The sequence below is a fragment of the Vipera berus genome (assembly GCF_964194415.1).
Source record: "Vipera berus genome assembly, chromosome: 7".
NCBI lineage: Eukaryota > Metazoa > Chordata > Lepidosauria > Squamata > Viperidae > Vipera > Vipera berus.
In genome coordinates, this window is record NC_138209.1 from 23,514,726 (window position 1) to 23,542,540 (window position 27,815).

A 27,815-nucleotide genomic window follows, 5' to 3' on the forward strand; every position below is an offset into this window, starting at 1 on the left:
CAAACAACAATTAATAGCATTGAGGTCACCTTTTCTCCCTTTTCTCCTACATCACCCTTTTCTCCACGTGGACCAGGGAATCCCTATAAAAAATGAACAAAAACATCTCTATTGGCGTCTGTATACTGATATGTGGGTTTATTTTTACTGTAGAGGTCTATGTTATGCATTCCAGCAGCCCCACTCCCAAGAATTCTGCATCGAGTAGTTTGAAACTAAAAAAGAATTGATAGAAAATTACTCTCATTTCCCTACATGCAAATTAGTGCTGGCAATGTTCAAGGACAAATGCTTCATAGAGGTTTAGTGGCACTAAACAAATGGGCAATAGCATTCTAATTAACTTCTTTCTGTTCCAAAGACTTTGCACAAACTGGAACATCTAACTGCAGCTTCTAATTTAATTCTGATAAGATATAACTCAATTGCAGTCAGCATGTGCAATCAAAGATGCTGTAGCAACCTAGAAACGCTAGTTCCTTGTGGGAACAACTTCTGATGAGGTTTTCACTGTTTTAGAATACATTAGTAGGCTTTTTTGGGTGTGTGTTGTTTATAATAACATGATTAAAACACCCCAAATCTTGGAATAGCTGTTGCTGCAAATAGGAGTTGCCTTGTGGTGATGTTTTAATGTGGTTGCATTTTTGAGCACCACCGACTGCATTTGTAAGGTTTGATGCACTTAGTATTATGCTTGTAACAATACAGAATTGTATGAACATTTGTCATTCCTTGGTCATTTATCCGTGCTCTAGTTAGCATCAATTGCTGCAAAACCATTAGGGGTACTATTTATGGTAGTATTATTTTTTCTCTAGTATTATTTTAAGACAAATGACAGTACAATGTTGAGTATAATCTCTGCATGATTGTCATGCATAGGAAATGGGATAATCTTCAACATGCTGTAAGCATGCGACTATTACTTGAAACAAATGTTTACCTACCACACAGACAAATAGGTGATCAATTATTACTTACATCAAGGCCAGGTTCACCATCTTTGCCCTATTAAATAACCATAATAGTTTTGTTAAACTTTCAGGGTCTTATAAAACTTGAATGGGGTTAAATATTTGCCAGGATTATTCAGATATGTGCTGTGTAAAAAATACAATTTTGAATCCAAAACTGACTTAAGAACAAGTTCTCTAAATGAAGTACAGTCATGTACAATGCATTTACCCTTTTTATATTGAGTACCCTCTTAAACATGAAAATATTTAAGTATCACTTATGGTTATTATGGTTATTGTTAATTATGCTTTTGTTGAAGCAAAATAGCATTAAGTAGCGAGTTACGATATATTTCAGCAAACCACAGTTAACTATTTGTTAGTTTAGACAACATGTTAAGCAAAACATAAAAACAAAATCTTCCAAACTCTTATCCCCAGTTCTGATGGAGCACAGGAAAGGAAGAGAGTGGAAATCCATGCCACTGAACATATTCAATGACTAATTAATATAAAATAATTTAAATATCAGGGAATGCAATATACATATGTTTATTATATTAGAACTATTACTCGGTACTTTGCAAGAGTGGGTTTGGATGAGGCAAAATGTCATTGAGTAGAATCTGTCTTATTGATCCTTGGGGTACTGGAACGTCTTTAGAATTGAAAGGCATCTGCTAACAATCACACTACATAAAAAGAACACTGGCCTATGAACATGTCTATTATTGGTCAAGTCATTTTAGTAGCAATAGAACCACTGGAAGAAAACTCAGAAGCGTCTAAAAGAATACTAATCAAGGACCTATATTACAAATCAAGGACCTCTTGTTTTGCATAAATGAGGAATCTGCTAGAAGCTTTTCTAATGTTATTAAGGGGCTTGCAAAAGCTTATGCCTCTTAATGACATTTACTAATCAGAAAAGGTGCTGTCTGATTCTGATTTTTTTGTCACCAGAGATTAACACAGAACTGTTCCTGAAATGTCTAGTTTTCTGGAGAATATGCATTAAGGAAGCTGATTATGAATATGATCACTTTTATTCACTTCTTCCCATCTTGTAGGATCTGTTAGGGTGGACATTTTCTGAGTCCCCTGAATTAAACAATAGTAAGTAGGAATGAATACCTATCTGTATAACGCATGAAGAGATAGAGAATGCTCAAAAGTTGGGAATTATCCTTATGATTATTTTTAATAAATATTTTTACTAAAACATTTCTATTGAAATATTCACCTGAACTGCTGAAAAATTATTATGAAGTCACAAAGCAAGCTAGCAGAAGAACAGATGTTTCCATTGACATTGTAATGGAGTGTGGTTTAAAATAGATATTACAGATATTTCTGTAATCTAAGTTGCTGAAGTGTTTGGCAGCAGTTCTTCAGTTTTCAGATAAAAGTCTTTTTGCCTTGACTGGGTGCATGTTTTACCAAGGAACTATGGGCATTCTTCAGATTAGTAAATTCCTCCATAACAAATAGCGATTCTCAGTAACTGATATGCAAACCACCACTGCCATGTTTGGGATTCTTTTGGATGAACACAGCACTTATTTGACAGGCAAGTCAATGGATATGCACTTATTTCATGCTCTTCCATTTGCAAAACATTTTGTGATATTAAATAAAGCAATTGATCTAAGTGAGTTGGGTGGTTCAAAGATGTGATAGATAGATAGATAGATAGATAGATAGATAGATAGATAGATAGATAGATAGATAGATAGATGGTAGATGATAAATAGATGGAACAATGGATAACAGTGATTCATTCTAATTTCATACAGTCTAAGCAGATTAATGTGTAAAAATATTGTAAAAACTTGCAAAAAACTATTGAAAATATAAGCTAAATAAATTTATGACAATTTGTAGCTACTACATCTAAAAATGATTTTTGGCTTATGTGTTCTTTGTGTGTTTTTCTGCAGTCTTTCTCCCTTTCATGTGTGCATATGCACACAGTTTCATTTGCAGTTTGAATAAATGATATCATGCATGATGCAAAGAAGAATTAAGTATATTTCAATCTTTAAAAATTCCCACAAAAATAACTACTTTCAAACATTCTAATGTTTTCAAATAAACAACATCAAATTCAGGTTATACATATATACCTATAGAAAAATATTTCTGTGTCAAAATATTTATCCAAAAATTATACTGGATATAGAGATGTCTCCTCATTTTATACATACAGTACCTACATGTAAATATCTCATAAAATATACATCAAACAAAATTTAATATCTGCACATTATAAATACCTGCATGCTAACAAAGTTTAATAATTGCTTCCAATATATTGCAATATTCAAGGCAGTTACTTATATCAATGTTTCATGAGCAAAAGTTCTTTGCCCAAGACATTTAATGAAACAAGACAATAGCATAATTATGTGACATTTAAAAAAACAACAAAAACAACTCTTATCAAATTTGCTTCAAATTGCAAATTAAAACGTAACAACAGACAATAGTTTGCATAATTAAGACATGATTGCTCTTTCCTCTGGAGAGATATATAAGGTTTTTTTTAAAAAAAATAATCTAACATTTTATTGGCCAAAATTCTTACCATTATACTTTGGTGCCTAAGGACACCTTCACAAAATTATAAAAATGGCAGGAGCAATATAAAAGTGTTGATATTCAATATTGGCTTTTCTTATTTTGTTTATGTGAAACCTACTTTATTATTTTTGCAAAGTGCACTGAGAGGATGAATCTGTCTAAACCTGAAATAAGGTGATGATCTCATGAGCCATGACTTGCTATTTAAATTAATTGCATTTCTTTGTGATGAATAGTTATTAAATGTAGCAAGTTTCAATGAAGGATTTTACAAATATTGCACTTCTAAAAAATCATATAACTTACAGGCAAACCATACGGTCCTCTGGGCCCAGGATCTCCTGCAATTCCTTTTTCACCCTAAAATATAATAATATCAATGCTGCTCATATATAGTAAAGAGACTTTATTATGCAATATGTTTAACTTATTTTTACCCTCCACCAAGGTTCCATGTTTGCTTTCAGAAGAAACCTTTAGTAGGTCAGCAAGACCTTGAAGCATTTCTTTGGAAGAAGAAATCATCTGTTGTATTTAAGAGAAGCTGATAAGTTATTAATAGTAATAGTAATAAAGTTGGAAGGTACCTTGAAGGTCATCTACTCCAACCCCCTGCTCAGGCAGGATGCCCTATACCATTACAGACAAATGGCTGTCCAGTCTCTTCTTAAAAACTTCCAGTGTTGGAACATTCACAGCCTCAGGAGGCAGGTCGTTCCACTGTAATTGTTCTAATTGTCAGGAAATTTCTCCTTAGTTCTAGGTTGCTTCTCTCTTTGGTTAGTTTCCATCCATTGCTTCTTGTCCTGCCTCAGGTGCTTTGGAGAATAGTTTGACTTCATCTTCTTTGTGCAACCCCTGAGATATTGGAACACTGCTATCATGTCACCCCTATTCCTTTTCTTCATTAAACTAGAGATACCCAATTCCAGCAACCGTTCCTTATATGTTTTAGCCTCCAGTCCCCTGATCATCTTTGTGGCTCTTTTCTGTACTCTTTCTGGACTCTCAACATCTTTTTTACATCATGGTGACCAAAACTGGATGTATTATTCCAAGTGGGGCCTTACCAAGGCATTGTAAAGTGGTATTAAGGGAAAGCCATTTTTCTCTATATTTTGTTTCTTTTTTTTCTTTACAATATTCTTATTTTTGCTTTCTTTTCTATTTCTATTTTTATTCTCTGCACATATTTTTCCCTTTTTTAGTTTGTATTAATTTCTTATTATTGTGGATGTAATTTTTAATAAAATTGCTATTAAAAATAAGCCTTAGGTAAGTCAAGATGAGAGATAGTGATAGGTCTATGCTCATCTCTGTTATATCTGTTGTATCTCTAAAGGCAAAGCTACCATTGTATGATTTTTTATGAATATCATAAAAATCTCAAGTATTTACATTATTCATAACATAAAATAAAACCTCCATAGTTGACCACCTCCCTACATTGACCACCTCCCTAAGTTGACCTAATTTTCATAACTGTACATACACTATATGTACACAATTAGAAAGCCAACCTCTCTAAATTGATCACCTCTCTAAGTTGTATCTTGACCACCTGGACCTTGACACACGGTATTAATTTACTTTCTATAACTTGACCAGTTGAGTCCAGTCTGCACCAAGGGCAAGAAAAGCAAAATGCAGAATTGGTAGCAGTGAATTTCTTTCAAGAAGAATATCAAAGAACATAATATTTTTAACTTTGATTTGGCAGTAAAAATGATGACATCTTTAATGCTGACGAGTGTGGACTCTTTTTAAAGGTGATGCCTGATAGGAGCCTCATTATGAGGAGTGACAAATGTAAGAGTGGAAAACTTTCTAAAGAATATTTCACAGTTCTGCTGTGTGCTAGCTCAGGCATGTCAAACTCGTGACATCATGTGACATTGCGCAACATATCGGAACTTTTTTTCTCCATTGCCGGCAATGGAGTGGGCGCGGTTTCCTGATGATGCGTCTGGCCCACGGGCCGGCAGTTTGACACCCCTGTGCTAGCTTAACCAGAGAAGCTAAAACCTTTGGTGATTGGTAAATTGGCAAAGCTACACTCATTCAAGAACCTGTAGCCCAAAGACTTTCCTGTCACCTGGAAATGTAACAAATCTGCACGGATGACTTGTGCCCTATTTGAGGAGTGGATAAGAGGCATTGACTGAAAAATAGAGAAGAAGAAACAGTCCATTCTCCTTGTAGTGGACAATTGTACTAGACATCCATAAGTGAATCATTTTACAAGTGTGAAACTGAAACTTTTGCCTCCAAACACTATATCAAAAATTCAACTTCTCGACCAAGGCATAATCAAAACATTCAAAATGCACTACCAAGTTCAGCTTCTGCAGTGGATTATTGCTAAAAAGGTAACCTATGAATCATCTGCAGAAGCAAAATCCTAACCCTGACCCAGAAGCAATTTTCCAATCAGTATTGACTGAGGTACAACCCAGCGGAAAAGTGCTGAAAGCAACTGATGAAGCAGAATTAAGTGAAAAGGACACAGAAATTGCAGATAGTCATTTGCCATGGAAAAATGCCCAGGTGTGCTGACTGCTATAGCCAGCATTCAGAGTGCTTTATCCTTACCTTCATAAAAAGAATAAGAAACAGACTAAAATTGACTCTTTTTTTTCAGAAAGAATGATCAAACCATGAGAAAACAATACATAGATAAATGTATTGATTTTGTCCCCTTCATGGATTACTGCCTTGTCATGGCGAATGCCTTCTTAAATGAACAGTGCAAAGAAATAGAAGAAAACAATAGAATAGGGAGGACTAGAGATCTCTTCAAGAAAATTGGAGAGATGAAGGGAACGTTTCATGCAAAAATGGGCATGATAAAGGACCAAAATGGCAGGGACCTAACAGAGGCAGAAGAGATTAAGAAGAGGTGGCGAAATTACACAGAAAAACTATACAAGAACGAGGTTAACGTCCCTGATAACCACGATGAGGTGGTCACTGACCTTGAGACAGACATCCTAGAATGTGAAGTGAAATGGGCCTTAGGAAAGCTGAGCAACAACAAAGCTAGTGGAGGTGACAGTATTTCAGCTGAGCTATTAAAAATCTTAAAAGACGATGCAGTAAAAGTGCTACACTCAATTTGCCATCAAATTTGGAAAACTCAACAGTGGCCACAGGATTGGAAAAGGATCAGTTTACATTCCAATTCCAAAGAAAGGCAGTGCCAAAGAATGTTCAAACTATCACACCATTGCACTCATTTCACTTGCTAGTAAAGTTACTGTATGCTTAAAATCCTACAAGCTAGATTCCAGCAGTATGTGGATCGAGAACTACCAGAAGTACAGGCAGGATTTCGAAGAGGCAGAAGAATTAGAGATCAAATTGCCAACATACGCTGGATCATGGAGAAAGCTAAAAAGATAAAGGTAAAGGTTCCCCCGCACATGCGTGCTAGTCGTTTCCGACTCTAGGGGCTGGTGCTCATCTCCGTTTCAAAGCCAAAGAGCCAGCGCTTGTCCGAGGACATCTCTGTGGTCATGTGGCCGGCATGACTAGACACCAAAGGCGCATGGAACACTGTTACCTTCCCACCGTAGTGGTCCCTATTTTTCTACTTGCATTTTTACGTGCTTTCGAACTGCTAGGTTGGCAGAAGCTGGGACGAGTAACAGGGAGTTCCAAAAAAAATCTACTTCTTCATTGACTATGCTAAAGCATTTGATTGTGTGGATCACAACAAACTGTGGCAAGTTCTTAAAGAGGTGGGAATACTAGACCATCTTATTTGTCTCTTGAGAAACCTATATGCTGGTCAAGAAGCAACAGTGAGAACTGGACACGGAACCACTGATTGGTTCAAAATTGGGAAAGGAGTCCGGCAAGGCTGTATTTTTTTAATTTTTTTTTATTTTAATCCCATATTATATACTGTATACTGTCACCCTGCCTGTTTAACTTATATGCAGACCACATCATGAGAAAGGCAGGGCTAGATGAATCAAAAGTTGGAATTAAGATTGCCGGGAGAAATATCAACAACTTAAGATATGCAGATGATACCATTCTAATGGCAGAAAGTGAAGAGGAACTAAAGAGCCTCTTGTTGCGAATGAAGAAGGAGAGTGCAAAATTTGGGTTGAAACTAAACATTAAGAAAACCAAGATCATGCCATCCAGCCCTCTCAATTCCTGGCAAATAGATGGGGAGGAAATGGAGGTAGTTACAGATTTTATTTTACTGGGCTCCAAGATCACCGCAGACAGGGACTGCAGCCAAGAAATTAAAAGACGCTTGCTCCTAGGGAGGAAAGCCATGGCAAATCTAGACAGCATGCTAAAAAGACATCACCCTGCCAACAAAAGTGCATATAGTCAAGGCTATGGTCTTCCCAGTTGCAATGTATGGCTGTGAAAGTTGGACCATAAGAAAGGCTGAGCGCCAAAGAATTGAGGCCTTTGAACTATGGTGCTGGAGAAGACTCCTGCAAGTCCCTTGGACTGCAAGGTGATCAAACCGGTCAGCCCTAGAGGAGATGAACCCTGACTGCTCTTTAGAAGGCCAGATCCTGAAGTTGAAAGTCAAATACTTTGGCCACCTAATGAGAAGGAAGGACTCACTGGAGAAGAGCCTAATGCTGGGAAAGGTTGAGGGCAAGAGAAGAAGGGGACGACAGAGAATGAGGTGGCTGGATGTAGTCACTGAAGCAGTAGGTGTGAGCCTAAATGGACTCCAGAAGATGGTAGAGGACAGGAAGGCCTGGAGGAATGTTGTCCATGGGGTCGTGATGGGTCGGACATGACTTCGCAACTAACAACAACAACAACAACATTGATTTGTATGATACAATGTTGTATGAATGTTTTTCCTGTGTTTTCGCTATGTGTGTTGACCACTTTTGTTCAGTCCCTTGGGTGGTCAACTTTCAGAGGTAGTAATAGTACTACTACTCTTTCTGATGAGGGACCTCTTAGTACCAAAAGAACAATACAATTTTCTCTGTTGAAACAAAAAAAATGCAGTATTGGGTTGTGCAGCAAATAAATCATTTTCCTATTAACACCTTTGAAGACACTCCGATGCTTTTGCATGTGCCTCAAACACAATACATTAGTAGTATAAAAGATTCTGGTAAAGCTATAACAGATGCATTTGTGTAAGAATTATAATATTAAGCAGAATGTAGATTTTTGTAACCATTATCATCATGACCATGATCATCATCTCTGTATGTCTTGATACATTGTGAAAACCCTGTGCTTTATTGGTTTATTGCTTTATGTATCCCTAAAGTATGAGAAAATTCAGTAAGGTTAGGCATTTGTGAATGCAACCACCACATTTCAGTAAGTAATTTGAACAGAACACAAAAATATACAATATTATTAAGGTATATTTGAACATCTCAGACGTGCACTCACTCTGTCTCCCTTTGGACCTGCAGGGCCATGTGGACCAATGGGACCATCCATACCCTAGAAAAGAAATAAAACATGAGCTGAAAAATATTAGGAATGCCCAAATTAAGCTTTATATTGAATGAATCAATATGGAATCAAGCGTGATGTCAACAATTGAGAACAAGGATTAGAATGATGCCTTAGTTGTTGAGAAGGTTGCTTTCGCAGACTCAAAAATCCCACTTGTACAGTATTCCTTAAAGCTCTGAGGTGCTTTTTTCTATCTCTTGAATGTTTACTTGCTTGTTTAGATTTATGTAAGATTTAAAATTTAAGGGATCTTTTTCTAGGAAGAGTTAAAAGATTAAGCAAAGGGAGATAACATAAGAAAATCCCATGCTGAATTCACATAAAGACTCACAAAGATAGATGGGAGAGGTGACATGCTGAAAAAGGAGATTTTATATGGTCAACTAAACTATTCCATCACTCTCTTGGAAAGCTGAGTAATTTGTTTTAAATAACAGTAGAGCTTCATGATGTAAATTTAGTATCTTCCAACTTTATGAATAAGCTGCTCATCCCAGGCATTGTAAATTTTAGAGGGCTTTTTGCTGAAACTATATGGAAAATACCATCCAATTGAGGGGGAGGGCGCCATATAAAACATTAACACAAATAACAATTTTCCATCGTGGTGTTTGCCTTTCTTTAAATCAAGCTAAAGTGGCTGGATTAATGTCAGTAAAGGAAGAGAAAGATGGACTTCTTTAAACTGACTTTGACAATTATATTGTAACTTGATGTTATCAATATATAAGGTTATATTTGGGAGTGAAGAAGGACATAGGAACAGGAAGGACTCACCCGGGCTCCTGGCTTCCCATCTAAGCCAGATGCTCCCTGTATAGTTAAGCGGAAGCACAGATGACAGGGATAACACGAATGACAAGAACGTGAGATTAGTAACTGTGGTGATAAACAAGTACAACTTCTTTTTTATACACAGATTACACAAGAATAAGTACCACACTACTGCATTAGATAAGTTATAATGTATACATAACATAACAGGTTTATGGTTTTACTAGAGGCTATATAACAGTAATTTTATTACCTAGTGGAATTGCTTAATGAGATCAGAATTAGTCCTTAGATGCATTAGTGCTACAAAGTTCACTTGATATAGTATTTGTTGATCTTTAATAAACACATCTTTATTTAAAAGTTAGTGAGAGATATTCAAGCAAAACAAAGATATAAGTATATGTTTATAACCATAACTAAAACACTAAGAAAGCAGTAGTGCAGCAAAAATTAAATATACACTCTCATGATAACAGACTTAAAGCCATAAAATATTTTAAAATATTTCTGGTTTTTTTACAGAATGACAATCTGTAATAAATTCCTAGGTAAGCTGCTGCAGTGCTTTGTAGTACTGGTAACTTGTAGTCATGATTAGTATAGGAAGAATATTAAAATTAGAGCTATTTTACCAATTACTTCAAGAAGTTTAGCCATCATGTATGAAATATCTGTCAAATTTGCAACACTCAATTTGATATTGCTGAGACTTATATGATCCCTGCGGATATTATATGAACAAGATCAGTGCAGTGCTGTCACACAAATAACAACATTAATTAAAGATGTCAGATAGCTTTATTTGGTAGATTTTATATATATGATGGCCCGTGAGTATTTTCACACCTTGATCAAGCAAAGTTATGCATTATAGGATCCCTGTGGATATTATATGAACAAGATCAATGCAGTGCTGTCACACACATACCAACGTTAATTAAAGATGTCAGATAGCTTTATTTGGTAGATTTTATGTATATGATGGCCCGTAAGTCACACCTTGATCAAGCAAAGTTATGCATTATATTTCCATTAATTTTAACAAAACAGAGTTAAGCTCTTGCTGAATGGATTTAAATGGACTTGACTTTGGATGAAAGCCCCTTTTGAATAGATTTTCTCAGTTTTTTTACTTTTGTATGGTTTTCATTTCAGTGAATTTTGCACTGATATGACTTAGTTTATGTTTAGGAAAGCTTAACACTTCCAGAAAACAAAATAGGGATTTTAATGAAGTTCACTCACTACCAATGAATTAATACTACACAAATGAGAACAATTCCAAACAATGCTAAATCATAGAAGGTATACTTCTATAAGCAAATGAAAAATACTTTGTTAAACTTGTTCCCTAGGATATTAACAGTAAATGCCTCATAAAAATATATGTATTACAATTGCAGCCACTCTGTTTAAACAAAAATCTATAGTTAGCATATGGACAATCTTTGTGTGGACAATGGTTAATATTTAAACAAAACATTACACAACACTTAATGGTATAATTAATGGTATAAAGTCACAATTTTAATTAACATTGCCAACTGACAAATAAATAACAATATAAAAGCAACAAATGACAAAACCATATATTATGGGATGTTACAAGATTAGACTTGATTAAGAAAAAGACTTCAGCACGAGATAGCTTTATATTTGCTATTGAGTAAACCAGAGTTTTGGGCTGAAAGTAGAACGAGAAGTTTGTAATCTGTATTTTACTTACTGGGAGACCAAGGGGCCCTCTGTCACCCTTGTGACCTGGTTCACCCTTCAATCCTTTAAGACCATTTAACCCTGGTTCACCCTAAATATAAAAGTATAAATGCTATTTTGTGAAGATGCTGACAGGGATACTCAAGCTGGGACAGAAGAGAGCCAGTGAAGGATATGAATGTAAATCCAGTTTTAAGTGGTTATGTTTATCAAAATAGATCATCTCATTGCTAGATCATAAAAAAAATTGTATAGCAATAGTCATGACTCCTATTAGAGTAGATAGCATAAAACTATCTATATAGACTTCCATGTTTCAATCATACATCTTGAAATGTTTCTGAATAATTTGGATCAATATGATTTTACTGTCATGTTGCTTATGGCAAATGTATTCCAATCCATTGATAATCTTGCAGGCTTTCAACAAAATTAATGAAACCAGAAAAATGTGAATGTGATTTGATCAATCAGAATTACAAAGTATTTTTTTTCTACACTGCCTTAACTGGCTTTTTCTTCAGATAGCAAACTAAAATATGCATTATTTCATGAAAACATTCCAAACCTTTAAGCATGGCTATCATCAATTAAACAGAGGAAGACTGTGAAAGGATAAAGGCTTATCCTTTCTAATGACCACAATGTAACAGTTACCCCAAAAGTAATTAAATGCTTACTGACCACCAAAGTTATTAAAATTTAAACGTTTCTGAAATTATCTGATAAGGGAACTCTTTTGCCCTGGAAAAAAATCTAGATATTTCTAATTGTACCAACATTAATAAAAAAATTTTTAAAAAACAGGATAATTTCCAGTGAATTTTCCCAATTCTTACAAAGAATTGAAATGTAAAAATAATTCACTACCTCTGCGAAATAAAATTTCTAAAGGGGAACTATTTGTACATTTATTTTTGTTTAATTTATAGCTTTGACCATAGAATTTTATGGTTTTCAGATTCTAAAAAGTAGCATACAATTTGATTTTGTTTTTTAGTAGGGACGTGTGTGTGTGTGTGTGTGTGTGTGTGTGTGTGTGTGTGTATACATACGTATAATAATAATAATAATAATAATAATAATAATAATAATAATAATAATAGCAATAATAGCAATAATAATAGCAATAATAATAATAATAGCAATAATAAATATAACATTCCTTTTCCATCAGGCTGACCTGGACTGACAACAGGGATTTTTAAAATGTTTTTAATTTTATTATTGGGGCTGCTAGTTTAATTCTTTTTTAACTTTTGTATTATTGTATTTTTTATTGTTGTTAGCCACCCTGAGTCCTTCGGGAGATAGGGCGGCATATAAGTCCCAAAAATAAATAAATAAATAAATAAATAAATAAATAAATAAATAAATAAATAAATAAATAAATAAATAAATAAATAAGCCTTGGTGGAGCAGTGGGCTAATGCCTCCTTAAGTAACACCAGCTGCCTGCAATTAGTGCAGGTTCGAGTCCCACCAGGCTCAAGGTTGACTCAGCCTTCCATCCTTCCGAGGTAGGTAAAATGAGGACCCAGATTGTTGGGGGCAATAAGCTGACTTTGTAATAATGCCGCTTGGGGTGTGTGTGAAAACCCTAATAAGCAGGCATATACATAGAATGAAGGCTACTGCTAAGCTTGTAAGCCGCCCTGAGTCTTCGGAGAAGGGCGGGATATAAATGGAATTAAAATAATAAATAAAAAAATAAAATAAATAAATAAATAAATAAAAATAAATGCAAATAGCATTAAAGTGGATAAATATTGAACAATGTGTTTGTGTGCACATTTAAATTCCCATATATTTTATATAATACTTTGAACCACTAGAGTGGATTTTTTAACTGGTATTGTTAGGAACATAGATTTTCAAATACAAAGATATGGGCAAAATAATTCAAAAGAACATATTAATTGAAGAAAAGAAATTAGCTTGATTAGAAGACTAAAAGACAGTAAAAGAAGAAAATATATTTTTAAAAAACTTCTTAAGTACATAAACATTCGTCCTCTGTTTTCTTAAACTTTTCTGTAAGATAGTTCCAAATGTCATAGTTTGAAACTATCACCAGACCACTAAATTTTAATACTGGCTCTCCATAATTAACATTATAGAAAGCTAATTTAGCTTACATTGATGTGGAACAGACACAGGAAATTGCCATAAATCCTTATATATGTTTTGACATTTTATTTTAAGCAGCTGCTTAAAGGTTTACGAATATTAAAAAAAATTCACAGAAAAATGAGACAAGGACAAATTTTAAGTGCATGCCTCAACATGATTAATGAGAATGACAGCATGACAAATTAGGGAAATTATTTTAGTTGTGGACTAAATTCTTTACCTTTGGCCCTGGGAGTCCATGAGGTCCCTAAAAATAAATTAAAAAATAACAATTACAGGATGCATTTCTATATTGTTTCTATATATTATATTAGAGGGGCTCTCTCAGTGTGTATGCATGTGGATGTGTCCATGTGTATGACTTAGGAAGGGATTGCTGGGCAAAACTGCATTGAGTAATATCTTTAATTATTTAACAAAAGTCAAGCCAAGTCTAACAAATTAAAAGCCTCTATCAATTTTCAACTCCAAAATGTTTTCTAAAGATTTTGAAAATATGTAAAAAACACTGATCAGAAGCAGAATCAATAGGATCTTGTTACTTACATTTATATAGTCAAAAGCACCTTTGCAAAATTACTCTTTCACATTTCTGCCTATATTACAATTCATTAGAAAAATATTTGATACCAACTGAATTTTTCTTCTTTTCCCCCAATCTCTTCTATACTAAGAGCTCCTGAAAATGTTAGGGTTTTTTATGTGGACATCTAGGCTTTCAAGGATATGAAACACTGATAGATTGCTTTAATTCATGAACTACACAATAGATAGATGGCTAAAAATACTTACCATCGGTCCTGGTGGACCATGTGGACCAGGAGAACCTGGAGATCCTATGAGCTGTGTAAAATATATGCATATATATATATATTTAGAAAATAAGTTTATCCATTTAACAACGTTGACTGATCTGCGGGGACCATGCAATTAGCTGTAATCCCTTGGATGTGCTACTGGTGCTACCCTTTGTTAGAGCATGTTGTGTTTGTTGTTTTTTATTTCACTTCTGTATCACCCTTCCTAAAGCTCAGGGCAGTTTGCAAATCAAATTGAAAATCGTTAAGCAAAACCTATATCCCTTGCACCACAATCATACAGCGAATCACCCAATGGCCATTAAGTAAGACTTCATGTGACCATGACTTCTCATTTTTACTTCACATTTCTCCACTGATTCTGCGAGATGGCTATGAAGCCCATATATAGCAATCATGTTGCTTTTAATGTTTTGATCTGTTCAGTTTCATAGTTTTAATATGATGTTATATTGTTTTAATTTCTGATTGGAGCTGGTTAAAAAACAGTGGCTACGGTATTTAAACCATGTGATTGTGGGATTGTGCCTTGGTTGTAAATGCCTGTTGGTTTTAAAGCAGCCAAATCTCAATCACATAACAGTGGGGATGCTTTGGTGATCATAAATGCAAACATTAGTCATTAAATTACTTTTTCAGCATAGTCATAACTTCAAATGGTCACTAAATAGGGCAGCCATTAAATGATAACTACCTGTAATTAGAAAAAGATTATTTTACAGGAACCCTGAAAAAATATAGCAAGACTTACAGAGGGACCTTGAGGACCTGGTAATCCAACATCTCCTTTTTCTCCTTTCATTCCATTGGATCCCTACAAAAATGTTAGGGTATTATTATAAATACTTTCATCTTATCAGCTGATGAATTTTTCTGCAATAAAACATGACTTTACATATTTAATTATAAGATCTAATTTTTCTTATACTGTTATCTAGCCTCCTATTCCAAGCAGATAAATTCAGTCCAAAGCATCTGAATCATCTTTGGGCTGGCTGAATCTGTGCTGGATACCAGCTTCAGTTATTTCAAGATGTCAGGTGCAACTCAAATGATGTAATCAAAAAGTTTTTTATGTGTTCCTATAGGGTCTGATGTGTTGAAAATTAGTTACAAATATACTCAGTATGTCTAACATTGAATATATCTGTGTATTTGGCACATCTACAATACTCATAATTGTGAATAGGGTGACCCTTATATTTTGATGTTCAAAACAATTCTGATATTTAGAACATGCCATGTAGTGTTGGATCTTTGTCAGCCAAGGCATCAGGTTGAAGAAATGATTCTACAGTGACCAATAATGGCCATCCAGAGTCTTAGACTGGGTTTTTCTATGCCCCTTGGAGATAGCAGGAACTGAATGTGGAATTATTTGGATGCAATACTATTATATTCTGCTGTATTTTTTCAAGCTAATTTGTAGAAACTTGAAACACACCTACTATGTTAAAGAAGTTTAGTTGCAAGAAAAATATTTTCAGATTTATTTAAATATTGTTTTTTTGTTTGAGTTTGAATTGAGCTTAACATTGAACTGTAGGAGATGACCAGGCTGACCAAAGAAGGAGTCGATCACGTTATCAGTTTTGAATTCTTTCACACCCACTAGAGATCTAAATCCATCCCAGCTTGAATTCTATTGACTCTTATCTACCCCCAATTTGTTTTAACCATTAGTAGTTCATTTTCTTATAAAGAGTTTTACCACGCATTAAACCAATATTCATTTGAACCTCTTTGACTCCTGATTTCCTGCAGTTGATATGAACTTTAAATGTATGAAATGTGTCATCACCCTTGTGAGAGCAGTACACTTGAGAAGAAAAATAACTGCCCCAAAACAAATCAGCAGTGTTTTCAATTCTTTATCTGCTCAGTGGGATGCTATACACAGCTGCTTTCATTTTATGTATACAGTAAGAACCTAAAGATGCCTGATAATGTGGAAATGTTTTCACAGGAATGCTATCTCCTGGTCAGGCTATTAATAATACACTATAAGAAGGAAGAGAGAAAAAGAAAGAGAGAGAGAGAGAGATGGAGGGATGGAGAATACTTTAAATACTCTGTGGCACAGTATAATGAGCTAAAATCAACAGTGTTTACCCAGGTAGAATGGCAAATGAGTATATTTACGTTAACATGAAGAATAACATACAAATAACATTGCATTTTAAGCTATTCCTATACTGCTTTATCTTGTAAAGAGTTCACCTCCCACTAATTTTGCTAGTTAGCTTTATCACATCTTGGAGTTAAAATACAATTAATTGATTTGCCATCTGAAGTAGTTGATTTAAAGTTTTCCAAAGGAAGATAAATCAAGAATGATTTATTATTTCTAAACCTTTTTGATTTTGCAGGAGAATTTTATTTACATATGCTTGGGATTTCTTCCGCAAAAAACCTCACTATTTCTTCTCTTCTTTCAAAGTTTTCCTCAAAACTCATATCTTTTGGTTCCGCTAAGCCTCATTTGAAGTTAATTAAAACTACCACTCTTTTCTCCCCGTCTTCCATTGCTGTACTTCCTTTATGTAAATCTTTTTGCATAGCACCAAGTAACATGTTCTAAAATAAAAACAATATGATTCGTCTTTGAGAAAAAGATACCGAAGCAGAAGTGAGAAATGTTGCCATCAAAGACAATTTTAAACAAACTTACTGGCAAACCTGGAAGTCCAATACCTCCTTTTTCTCCTGGTATTCCTGGGTCACCCAGATCACCCTTTGAACCTTTTGGACCCTGAAATAACATATTTATGACTATGAAATGTCCATTATGCTAACAATGTTAATCAACATGAACTAAACCAATGTATTAACTTCAGAAATAAAAAATGTAGTTACATTAATATCTGGCAATATTTTTATTATTTAAGGATAGCAGTATTTCCTTCTTCCTCCCTCCCTTTCTTTCTTTATATTCAGTTTTTGGTGAACCATTATCATATCATATTCATTTATCAATAGTAATATTATAAAGACATGTTCAAGTACCTGCTCCCCATCAGCACCAGATAATCCTGGTGATCCAGGTTCACCCTGCAAAAAAAAAATCCAACTCCAACTTAATTCCACTGTGGTATTATTATTTGAAATATAATGTAATTTAATATTAGATAAATAAGTCTGCTTGATTAATGTGCCTTCTCCTCTTACAAGGAAGAAATCAAAGGCACCTACTTCAACTCTTGAACTAACAAATGTTGTCATTTAGTTTGAAGTAGGAATTCTGATTCACTTCCAAAATATGCTTTCTTGAAACAAGCAGCAGCAGCAGCAGCAACAGCAGCAGCAGCAGCAACAACAACAACAACAACAACAACAACAACAACAACAATAAAAAACACTGCTGGCTCTTGATGTGGTTCAACAAAGTTTCTCTCTCTAATGGCTTCACAAAAGACCAGAAACAAATGGACAGGTCTATAATCTTTGGGATACCAAGAAATTCTTCCCTAATTAGTATTCCCATGAATAATAGACTATGTAATCTTGCTTTACAAGAGTTTGGTATTTAGAATTCTTTTAAAGCACTTCAAGAATAATGTAAGAAAATTACGTTATGATCATTTTGTTAAATTTGTTGAAAAAACTTAGTTGTTATATAATAATTTGTTATTGTTGAACTAAATATTTTTACTTAAATCATCCGAGTGTCTTATAATATTGTCAAAGCACACAGTGATAGAGACTTACATGTCATTATAAATTATATCAAATACATAATGTACTGATAAACACACAAATACAACTGATATGCTCACCTTTGATCCTTGCAATCCTTGGGGTCCAGGTGGGCCTGGAGGACCCTAAATATAAAATTAATTCACTTTATTGCAGTATCCACTATCCATACATTCATTAAACTTTTTCTGAAACATATTTTAATATGTTATGCAAAATAAGCATCACAACAAGAAAACTGCATTAAAACAGTCAAGGACTAACAACACCAATGACAACTGATGACCATATACAGATAGACAGACAAAATATGTTACAATTAAATATTAGAGCGATGTTATTAAACAGCAGTGATGAAATCTGACCCTAACAAACTAAATAATTTTTGGTAGACAATGACAGATATGCAATCTGATGTAGAATAATAGCCAATTTACCTGATCCCTATATAGGCTATTTAAAAGGCTGCCTATTCCTAGTTTAAGACTAGCCAACCTGTAATATATACCCCTTAAGATAGGTAGGAATTGGATGCTTGCAGGCAGAATTAAATAGAATTAATTTTCAAGACTTCCAGGATTTTGTTTGTATATTCGTTTTTGGATTATACCAGGATAGGCAAATTTGACTCTTAGCAAGATGAAAAAAAAGAACATTAATTTTCATTTACAATCTTGCCAAAGAGATAAAGACAAGGCAAGGATGGGGTTAGATCTGATTTAGTTATATTATAGTGTCTAGGAATTATTAAAATTTTTATCAATTTAGGGATTAAATAAGCAACTAACATGATCAAAGGACAAAAAAATAGTGGGGATTAGGATATGTATGACAAATCATGCTTGGCTCAGATTAAAACAGCCTTTTTCAATCTTTTGCCCTGGAGGAACCTTTGAAATAATATTCAGGTTTCAGGTTACCCTGCATAAAAATCACACACACACACAGAAGAAACCTATTCAATGCTTTACAACATGTACGACACTAGCAAAGCAATAGGCTGAATCTTGGCACATAAAATTTCCAATCACTGTGAGCACTAGAATTACATGGCATGCAATGTTATAAAAATATCTTTTTTCAATCATGATCTCTTGCAGAACCCCTAGTGCGCTTCTGTGGAGCTTAGAGACTCATGGAATCCCAGTTGAGAAGGCTATAATCTCATTTCAAAGATGACTGAGTCCCTAGTACCAGAAAATTATGCAGAAAGTACTGAGAAAGGAAAACTACAAGATTATTGCCCTCCTCTCTGCATACTTCAAACTAGTAAACTTGTATAATTATATATAATTATAAATCTTGTAAATAAGTCTTGGATAAAACAAATCTGTATGGTTTCATTGGAAAAGGTTTCGTTATATGACTGCCTTATAGTAGGATAAAATATGGTCTGGTTAGCTGCTAATGGTAGGTTCACAACTATTTTCCAAACCCCAGGGTATAACTGCAGAACAAATTGCCCAGTCTCTGCAGAGTTTTAATAGCATCTATGCAAAAAGGTCATCCTTAAAGTTTGTTTTTTTTATTTTTAAAAAGTCACACACCTCAAGAGCTGGGATGAGTGACATCGACAGGAAGCTAAACTCCCAAAAATAGGAATGACAAGACAAAACTCTAGCTTGTTTTGTTATGGGGGTCTGATCACAACAATTAAGATATTTGAGGCCAAGTTGATGCTGCCAACCTTTGCTCTACATGATTTTAATCAGAGATCTTTTCTGCTTTGCTATGTGATAAGCAGTAAAGACCAGAAGAATAAGAATTGCCCTTGAGACATTATGCCACACAATTTATACAATAAATCAATAATACAAGCTGTCATTGAGCTACCTTTTTTCTTCCAATACTAATTTAGCATGTAGGTATTTCATGCTGAGTGCGATATAGCGATGAAGTAATGAACAAAGAAAAATCTATTTATATAAAAACTTCTATAACAAATAAAATAAAGCAAAAGCTTCATTGAAATACTACTAACACCTAATTATCTTACATGAATTATAAAAAACAAAACCCCACTTAAATATTATTATCATCGTAATAACAAATAACCTGCATTTATTTTGTACAACTGTAGGTCTTTCTATTTCATTACAACTCTTTAAGAGGAGTTGGGCTGAGAGAATCCGAAAGTCTACCAGATGACTTTCATACCTAAGGATGGCTAAAACTCATGATTTCCCAATTTTCTAGTTCAGCACCTTAACAAGTATATTTCCTGGAAATATCATTCTTTATCTATTTTTGGCTGACTTCCATGATAACTTACTTTACCTGTAAATTTATGAAAGGAGAGGTGAAAAGGCCAATGGGAAAGTACAAATTTTAGACTCAGGGATGTTTTCAATTAGGCTTCAATTTCTGTTATTATATTACACATTTTGAAATAATACAAGTATTCCCTTTTAGTCATTATTGACTCTGAATAGAAAAGGAGTATTTTTAAAGGGCAGATGTTGCATTGAAATTTCATCCAACTGTGTTCAAAAAATACTTATGGCAATTAAACATATATCAATTATACTGGATGAAATAAATACAATTTTGGAGCAAGCTTGTGCTGTATCTTCTAACATAACCAATATGATTTTTTTAAAAAAATAATAATTCAGAAAAGTAAGTTACAGGAAAAATCAATCCTTTGCATTTTAAAATTCCCACTGAAAATTGTACCAGTGCCTGGTTTTAATAAACATGGTTAAACAGATTTTACAATGCTAATGAAAGCTTTAATCAATAAAGCATTTTTTTTAAAAAAAGAAAGCTTGAATCCCTACTTTTTTTGCTGAAATGGCCATGCTGCTTCTATTAATTACTGTAAGTAAAACTAGAGTCCTAACTTTCCACTGATATACCTGATTTAGAAAATAGAGGTGATGATAATGCAAAGTTAATATCTGATAGACAAAGACACATTCATAAATCAGAATAACTCTAAACGTGCAACATCACAGAAAAAAACAAAACACCATCATGCAATAGGAATTACCGTGACAGTTAAGGTGGTAATCCTCTGTTGGCAAAATATATTAGCAGAAAATAATGTTACCAGATGTTCAGTTTGAAATAGAATACTTTGCTTGTTTAGGAATAGACTTCACAAAATTGAGGAAAGTTTGAGAGAAGCATTTGACTAGCTCCCCCCAAATAAAAGATTACTCTTACATCTTTACATCTAAGTAATTATACTAAACAATCCATGTATTAAGGTACTTACTTTGAATTACTTTGTTTGCTTTCAAAAAGAAACAGTACTGTCAATTTCCTATTTTATTATAATGACTTTAAGATCAATTTTTGTTAACTCACAAATAATGCTCTCTATATATCTGTGCGATTATAAATAATTAAGTGACTATAATTATTTATATTTAATGATTTGTGACTTAAACTGGATGATATTTATATGAATAAACTACACAGTGCTGAAATATCTCGAATAGTAATATCTCAATAGAGCAAGGACAAATAAAATACATATAAATAAAGAATTATGGTCACAATTTAACTAAAAGAAATATTTCCTTATATCTGATAATGACATATGTTTTTCAAATAAAGTAATTTGTGTGACTTCCAAAAGATGCGCAGAATGTGTTCTAGCATTTATCAAAAAGTAACTTTAAATTTTACTTAAATGCTTAATTTAATCATTTATAACCTTGTCTAAACAATTAGCATGAGGATAACGTCTTGCTTATATAGACAGAGTACATTAATTCCTATATTTTGGATGAAAATCCTATTTGTACTTATATATTATTTTATCACCAGTAAAAGGATTTGTTTTAAAATGTTTATTTCTTCAGTGTTTTGAAGGTTACTGGAAAATCCAGTAAGAATATTATTTTTAAATGTTTATTTCTGCAGTATTTTGACTGCTGTTCATGTATTTATCTTATATTTTGTATGTAGACATTAAATACTTTGTACTTTTCAGTGATGAAAGTTTTCTATTCTGTAAAGATTATGGAATGTAGGTTTCATGCAAAAAAATCTTGCTATAACTTATAACTTTCATCTTCAGAAAGGAAAGTTAGTGATTGAACTCTATAGTGAGTCTTTTGTTTACTGTGCTAAGCATCATCCACAGGAATCAAAATTAAATTCTATACAGCTTGAAAAGTTCTTTGAAAAAGTCCTTGGAAAAAAAGGATGAATCTTATACAGTATTGACAAAAGTATGTTTGCAAACATATATCTATAATGAGACAGTTTTTTGAGTAGATAGATATATGACTACATCATAAGAATCATTGTTATTTCATATTCAAAATTCTTTGAGTGACCTAGATTAAAGAGCCTCATTTCATGAAGAATTTTTGATTATTCTGAGGGACTAGTAACTGGACTGGACACTTATATATGGAGTATCCAATCATTTCTCATATTTAACATCTGAGTTTTCTACAAATATTACACTTTAGCTGGTTCTCAAGTCTTCATATAAGCAAACAATAAGTCAAATGTTATCAGCTAAATCCCAGGTGGTTATAGTGATTTCATTTACATCAGACTGACTTTAAAAAAGAAGACAACTTTGGACATAAATTAATAGCAATATCTTTTCAGAAAGTTTTTACAAGAGATGTAATTTACATAAGACTTTCCTGTCCATTACCTAACTATGGGTAAAGATAACAATAGAATATAATAAAATTCTTTACAACTAATTGTCCCATGTAGTCATTAAAATAACTTCATTTGAAATATACATGTTTGTGAACTAATTTGGATGATAGAAAAAAGCAAGGGGAAAGATACCCATTGATTTGTATGTGACTCCTTTTTCTTAACAGAATTGGCTTGCCTTTTGTTGTTGTTGTTGAACTTCCCAAATTAGTTTATAGTCCTTGGCTGTTTCCCATCTAAATACTAATTGAATCTGACCCTACTTAACTTCCCCCAAACTAATATATGATTAATTAGCTGCTGCTCCTTATTATGACATTTTGGATTAACTCAGTACAAATATTTAATATTGAAATATATTCTATCATCCTATTAACCATAAATTGTAAGCAAAGATCTGCAGTTGCAAAAGCAATCATTTATTTAATGCTATCATGGAAGAATGCCGACAAGTAAGATTCCAGATCAGGCTTCCCTAATTTGGTACCTTCCTAAAAGTTGGAACCAGAACTCCCAGCCAATGTAGCTAGAAGCAATGCTATCTAGAAAATGTACATGTTGATGTTTCAAACACATCCAAAGAACAACAGATTAGGGACAATCTGTTCCAGATAATCATTGTACATGGTGTTTTCCAAAAATACATGAAACCCATTTACCTATTGAATCACACCTACTATTTATTATCTACATTTCCAAGTTCTGTTATGGTGGAATTAAACCAGGGATCATATATATGCAAAGTATATGCTTTATTACCGAGTTATACTGGTAACATATGAACAACAGCATCTTATATTTATTGTATATTGATCACAAACCTGTAAAGCTTCGTGGATATTTCCATTGAAGTCAATGATTTCTGTGGCACCTTGGTCGCCTTTTTCTCCAGGTGGACCCTATAAAAAAAGCAATGTGCAAACATGGAAATGTACAAACATGTCGTATTTGTCACAAGCCCACATAACAAGATGTGTTAATGAATGCAATAAAAACAATTTCATTTTCCTAACCTCGCTTTGCAAGTATAACTTATTACATTTCATTCCACTAGTATATGTGAACATTAATGTATTTTAATTCCATCTATTTCCTAATTTAGCCCTAACGAAAGGCTCAAAGGGATTAGGGAAAAATTTCTTTGCACAATGTGTTCAAACTGTTTTTGGACAACTAATTCTATTTTTGTTGGTAGTCTATCAAAAATGGTAGAAATTATAATTATTTCAGTGTCTTTATTGTCAGCTCTAAATATGGTTGCTATAAAAAGGTAAAGGTAAAGGTTTCCCCGCACATGCATGCTAGTCGTTTCCAACTCTAGGGGCCGGTGCTCATCTCCGTTTCAAAGCCGAAGAGCCAGCACTTGTCCGAGGACGTCTCCGTGGTCATGTGGCCGGCATGACTAGACGCCAAAGGTGCATGGAATGCTGTTACCTTCCCACTGTAGTGGTCCCTATTTTTCTACTTGCATTTTTATGTGCTTTCAAACTGCTAGGTTGGCAGAAGCTGGGATGAGTAACAGGCACTCACTCTGCTATGCGGCACTCAGGATTCGACCCGCCAAACTGCTGACCTTCTGATCGACAAGCTCAGCGTCCTAACCCACTGAGCCACCGTGTCCCTATGGTTGCTATACCTGTTGTCATTAGCTTAGTCTGCTCTACATTTACAATGAGTTTCTTTGTAATTTTTATTGTATACTTTGAATACATTGTACAATTACCCCACTTTCTTGAGAAATCTGTAATACTGGAAAAGATGGAAGAAGGGAAAAAGAAGATCACCAGTAGCAAAGTGGATGGTCTCAGCTGCTGTGTATTTTCACAGCTATAGTGTTATCAGCAAAGCACAGATTATTGATATTTATTGGACTATTAGCACATGTTAAATCATATCAATATTAGTTTTTCAAACTCTAGAATGCAACTCGTTATATCTAATCACCATTTCTTTTTTTCTTGTTTTTTGAGAGAGAATAAAAGATTTCCAATCTATTTTGTAGTCTCTGAGTATATGTATGTAACTTAGTTTCATATATCAGTTATTTAATGCACAAGGTTGTAGATGTGTAAATTGTAGTAGATGCTATGTTTAAAAACAACATCAAATCGTTTAGAATCAGGTGACATTCATTTAATAAATTATTATTAATAATAGTAGACAAATATTTGTGAGAATCAGTATATCTATATGCTATATGTTAATGAATGACTGATTATTAAATGTGAAAGGACTGCCTATTGGAGGATGCATATTAATACGTCAGTGCTGTTAGAATACATTTTATCACTACTCACTTTTTTCAATGCATTATTGAAGTGTATCTTATATTTCTAGATCAGTGTTGGCAGTTTGAAGATATGTGGACTTCAACTCCCAGAATTCCCTATCCATCACTGTATAAAGCAAAGTATAAAGGCTGAGGAATTCTGGGAACTGAGGTCACACATCTGCCAACATTGAGAAACATTGATATAGATTATATAATCAGACCTGAAAATAATGACTGAATCCCTTTGCCTCAAGGGAGTTATTTTGCATACTGTCAGTTAAGGAACATATTTCAGCTCACTTACCCTTGGTCCCATTGCTCCCATATCACCGTTATTTCCTGGATCCCCCTAGTGGGGAAAAAAAGTTTGCTGTTACAGAAGAAAACTAAAGTCACCAAAACCTCCCAATTCCTCCACAGAATTTTGAAGTGGGTGCCAAAATTGTCTTAATTCTTTCGAAGCACTGAGAGAAAGCTGGGAATACCATAAACCAATAAGCTCCTGCAGTAGCCTGATCAATAAAGATTGCAAAGTAATCATTTAATTATTGTTTTGCTCGAGGGAGTCACCAAAAAGGTTGTCATTCCCTCTTAAACAAAACGGAAACAGCCTCCTCTGTCCTCAGCAAATCTTAAATACATTTGAGCAATCTGCAATAATTACAAGAGATTGGTATGAGGAGGTAACTGTCTTGTTATCAATATGGCATGTTTCTTGCACATAAATTGTCAATGAAAGTTCTGAAGCTGGCATGGCTGTAATATTGTGGTCAGCTGTTTTCCTCAAGAGCTGCAACGATGGTTGCAGAGAAAACATTTTATAACTGCAGATGATTGGGAGAAAAAGAAGCAGCTTTTTAAAGGCTGGGGTACATGGCAAGGAGGGTGTTGCTTTTGTAAAAGTAGGCAAAAAAAATCAAACCTGTTTACCAAATAGGGATTATGAATTGATTCTAATAATTCTAATCTTCCTATGAAGAAAAAGATAATGTGGAATGAATAGGGAAGAACTGCAGTAAGGGCAATGTTTGGATAAGTGGCAGCTTAGCCACAGAAAGAATGTGGCCATGGAAAATATTTCAGAAAGGATCCTCCCTAGTTTGGGGGGCGGAGGGTGCTGTAAAGGTAACAGGGGAGAAATGTACTTTGAGGCTTGAAAGATTCTATTAATGTAACCTTACAAAAAAGTAGAAAGAGTATTTCTGGGTTTGTTTCTTGCCTGGACTACCTTGCAAGGCTGGGCTGTCAGCTTTCTAGCTGACAACTCAGCATCTTAACTGCTGAGCCATCACACCCCCTTACGAAGAGAAGGACTAGGGATGACATGATAGCTGAGGGGCTGTCACAGAGAAGAGGAGGCCAACCTATTCTCCAAAGCACTTGAGGACAGGACAAGAAGCCACTGGTGGAAGATCATTAGAGAGAAATCCAACCTGGAACTAAGGAGAAATTTCCTGACAGTGAGAATAATTAATCCGAGGAATGGCTTGCTTCCAGAGGTTGTGGGTGCTTCATCATTGGAGGTTTTCGAGAAGAGATTGGACAACATTTGTACAGGATAGAATGAGGACTCCTGTTTGAGCAGGGGTGGTGGTGGAGAAAAAGAACTCTAAAAAGAACTCTAAGGTCCCTTCCAGCCTTGTTATTCTATTCTATTCTATTCTATTCTATTCTATTCTATTCTATTCTATTCTATTCTATTCTATTCTATTCTATTCTATTCTATTCTATTCTATTCTATTCTATTCTATTCTATTCTATTCTATTCTATTCTATTCTATTCTATTCTAAGACTCTTTACCAATAAACATTGCTTACATTCATAACAATTAAAATGTCAGAAATGCTTCAAGTTACAGTTAGAGTTAATATCTCAAAGCATTTCTTCCAATTTTGGGTCTCCCAGGTATGTTTCTTTGCAATACTTAGAATTTACTCCACCAACTGTAATCTGGACTGTTAACTAAAACTTAAAATTCTATATGTCCAGAAGACATCAGAAGGCATTTTTCAAAAAAAAAGTTCTTTGTATACTTTCCTGTCAAGAAAGTTGCAACCATCAGTTTGAAAGAGCAAGGCCAATTCAGAAAATTGTTCATTGTAATTACATAAGCCTGTAGTCACCAGGTTCTGATGTGATATACAAATTTCCAGACAAAACTGAATTTCCATGGTTATGATGAAAATTGACTTTTGCAATGCATTATATATGGGGATAAATTCAAAGATTACCTCAGAATTACCTTACTAATTTACCAGATATATAATTGTTAAAAAATAAGGATTTTGCATCTATTATAGAAAAATCCCAACAGCCAGTTTTTTCCAAGCACAATGGAAACCTGGAGATTTATTCCCATGTTTAAAATTCAAATAATCAGAGAAAGCCGTCCTTTATCTAATGGTACCAGAAAGCACCTTTTTTGGCAATAGAATCCTGGATTCCTGAAAGCAGGTTATCAGAAACCTATTCTGTCATCTTTTTTGCCTCAGGTCAAAAAAGATTCAGTTATTCCATACTTTTAACATCTTCACTTTTCATTCAGAGCATGCTCTGCCTCTAACCGCTAGTCTTAATGTCTAATGTCAAACAGTATGAAATGTCTTGTTTAACTTTAGTGTAAACCTCAATACTGCACTAAAATGTGGTACTAATCAACGAGTTGGAAGAAAAGACAGGACCTTATATAGCAAAGAACTCAGAAATAGCGGAAAAGGGAGTTAACTGGGGAGTGAAAACTTTTACTAGGAAAAGCTAAG

The 27,815-nt window shown here is 34.1% G+C and overlaps 1 protein-coding gene across 1 annotated transcript in view; it reads right to left on the reverse strand.

Moving 5' to 3' along the window:
- Window positions 1-27,815, reverse strand: part of COL25A1 (collagen type XXV alpha 1 chain) — a gene marked incomplete at its 3' end in the record, with an annotated part of 303,888 nt that overhangs the window by 12,076 nt on the left and 263,997 nt on the right. The window contains exons 21-35 of the mRNA XM_081332774.1: window positions 25,360-25,404; window positions 23,605-23,682; window positions 21,141-21,164; window positions 18,229-18,273; window positions 17,459-17,503; window positions 17,124-17,204; window positions 15,204-15,266; window positions 14,427-14,477; window positions 13,855-13,881; window positions 11,512-11,592; window positions 9,786-9,821; window positions 8,940-8,993; window positions 3,849-3,902; window positions 985-1,011; window positions 30-83 (exon numbers count right to left, since the gene is read on the reverse strand). Coding sequence (XP_081188900.1) covers window positions 30-83; window positions 985-1,011; window positions 3,849-3,902; window positions 8,940-8,993; window positions 9,786-9,821; window positions 11,512-11,592; window positions 13,855-13,881; window positions 14,427-14,477; window positions 15,204-15,266; window positions 17,124-17,204; window positions 17,459-17,503; window positions 18,229-18,273; window positions 21,141-21,164; window positions 23,605-23,682; window positions 25,360-25,404 — 765 coding nt within the window. The remainder of the gene's footprint in view (window positions 1-29; window positions 84-984; window positions 1,012-3,848; window positions 3,903-8,939; window positions 8,994-9,785; window positions 9,822-11,511; window positions 11,593-13,854; window positions 13,882-14,426; window positions 14,478-15,203; window positions 15,267-17,123; window positions 17,205-17,458; window positions 17,504-18,228; window positions 18,274-21,140; window positions 21,165-23,604; window positions 23,683-25,359; window positions 25,405-27,815) is intronic.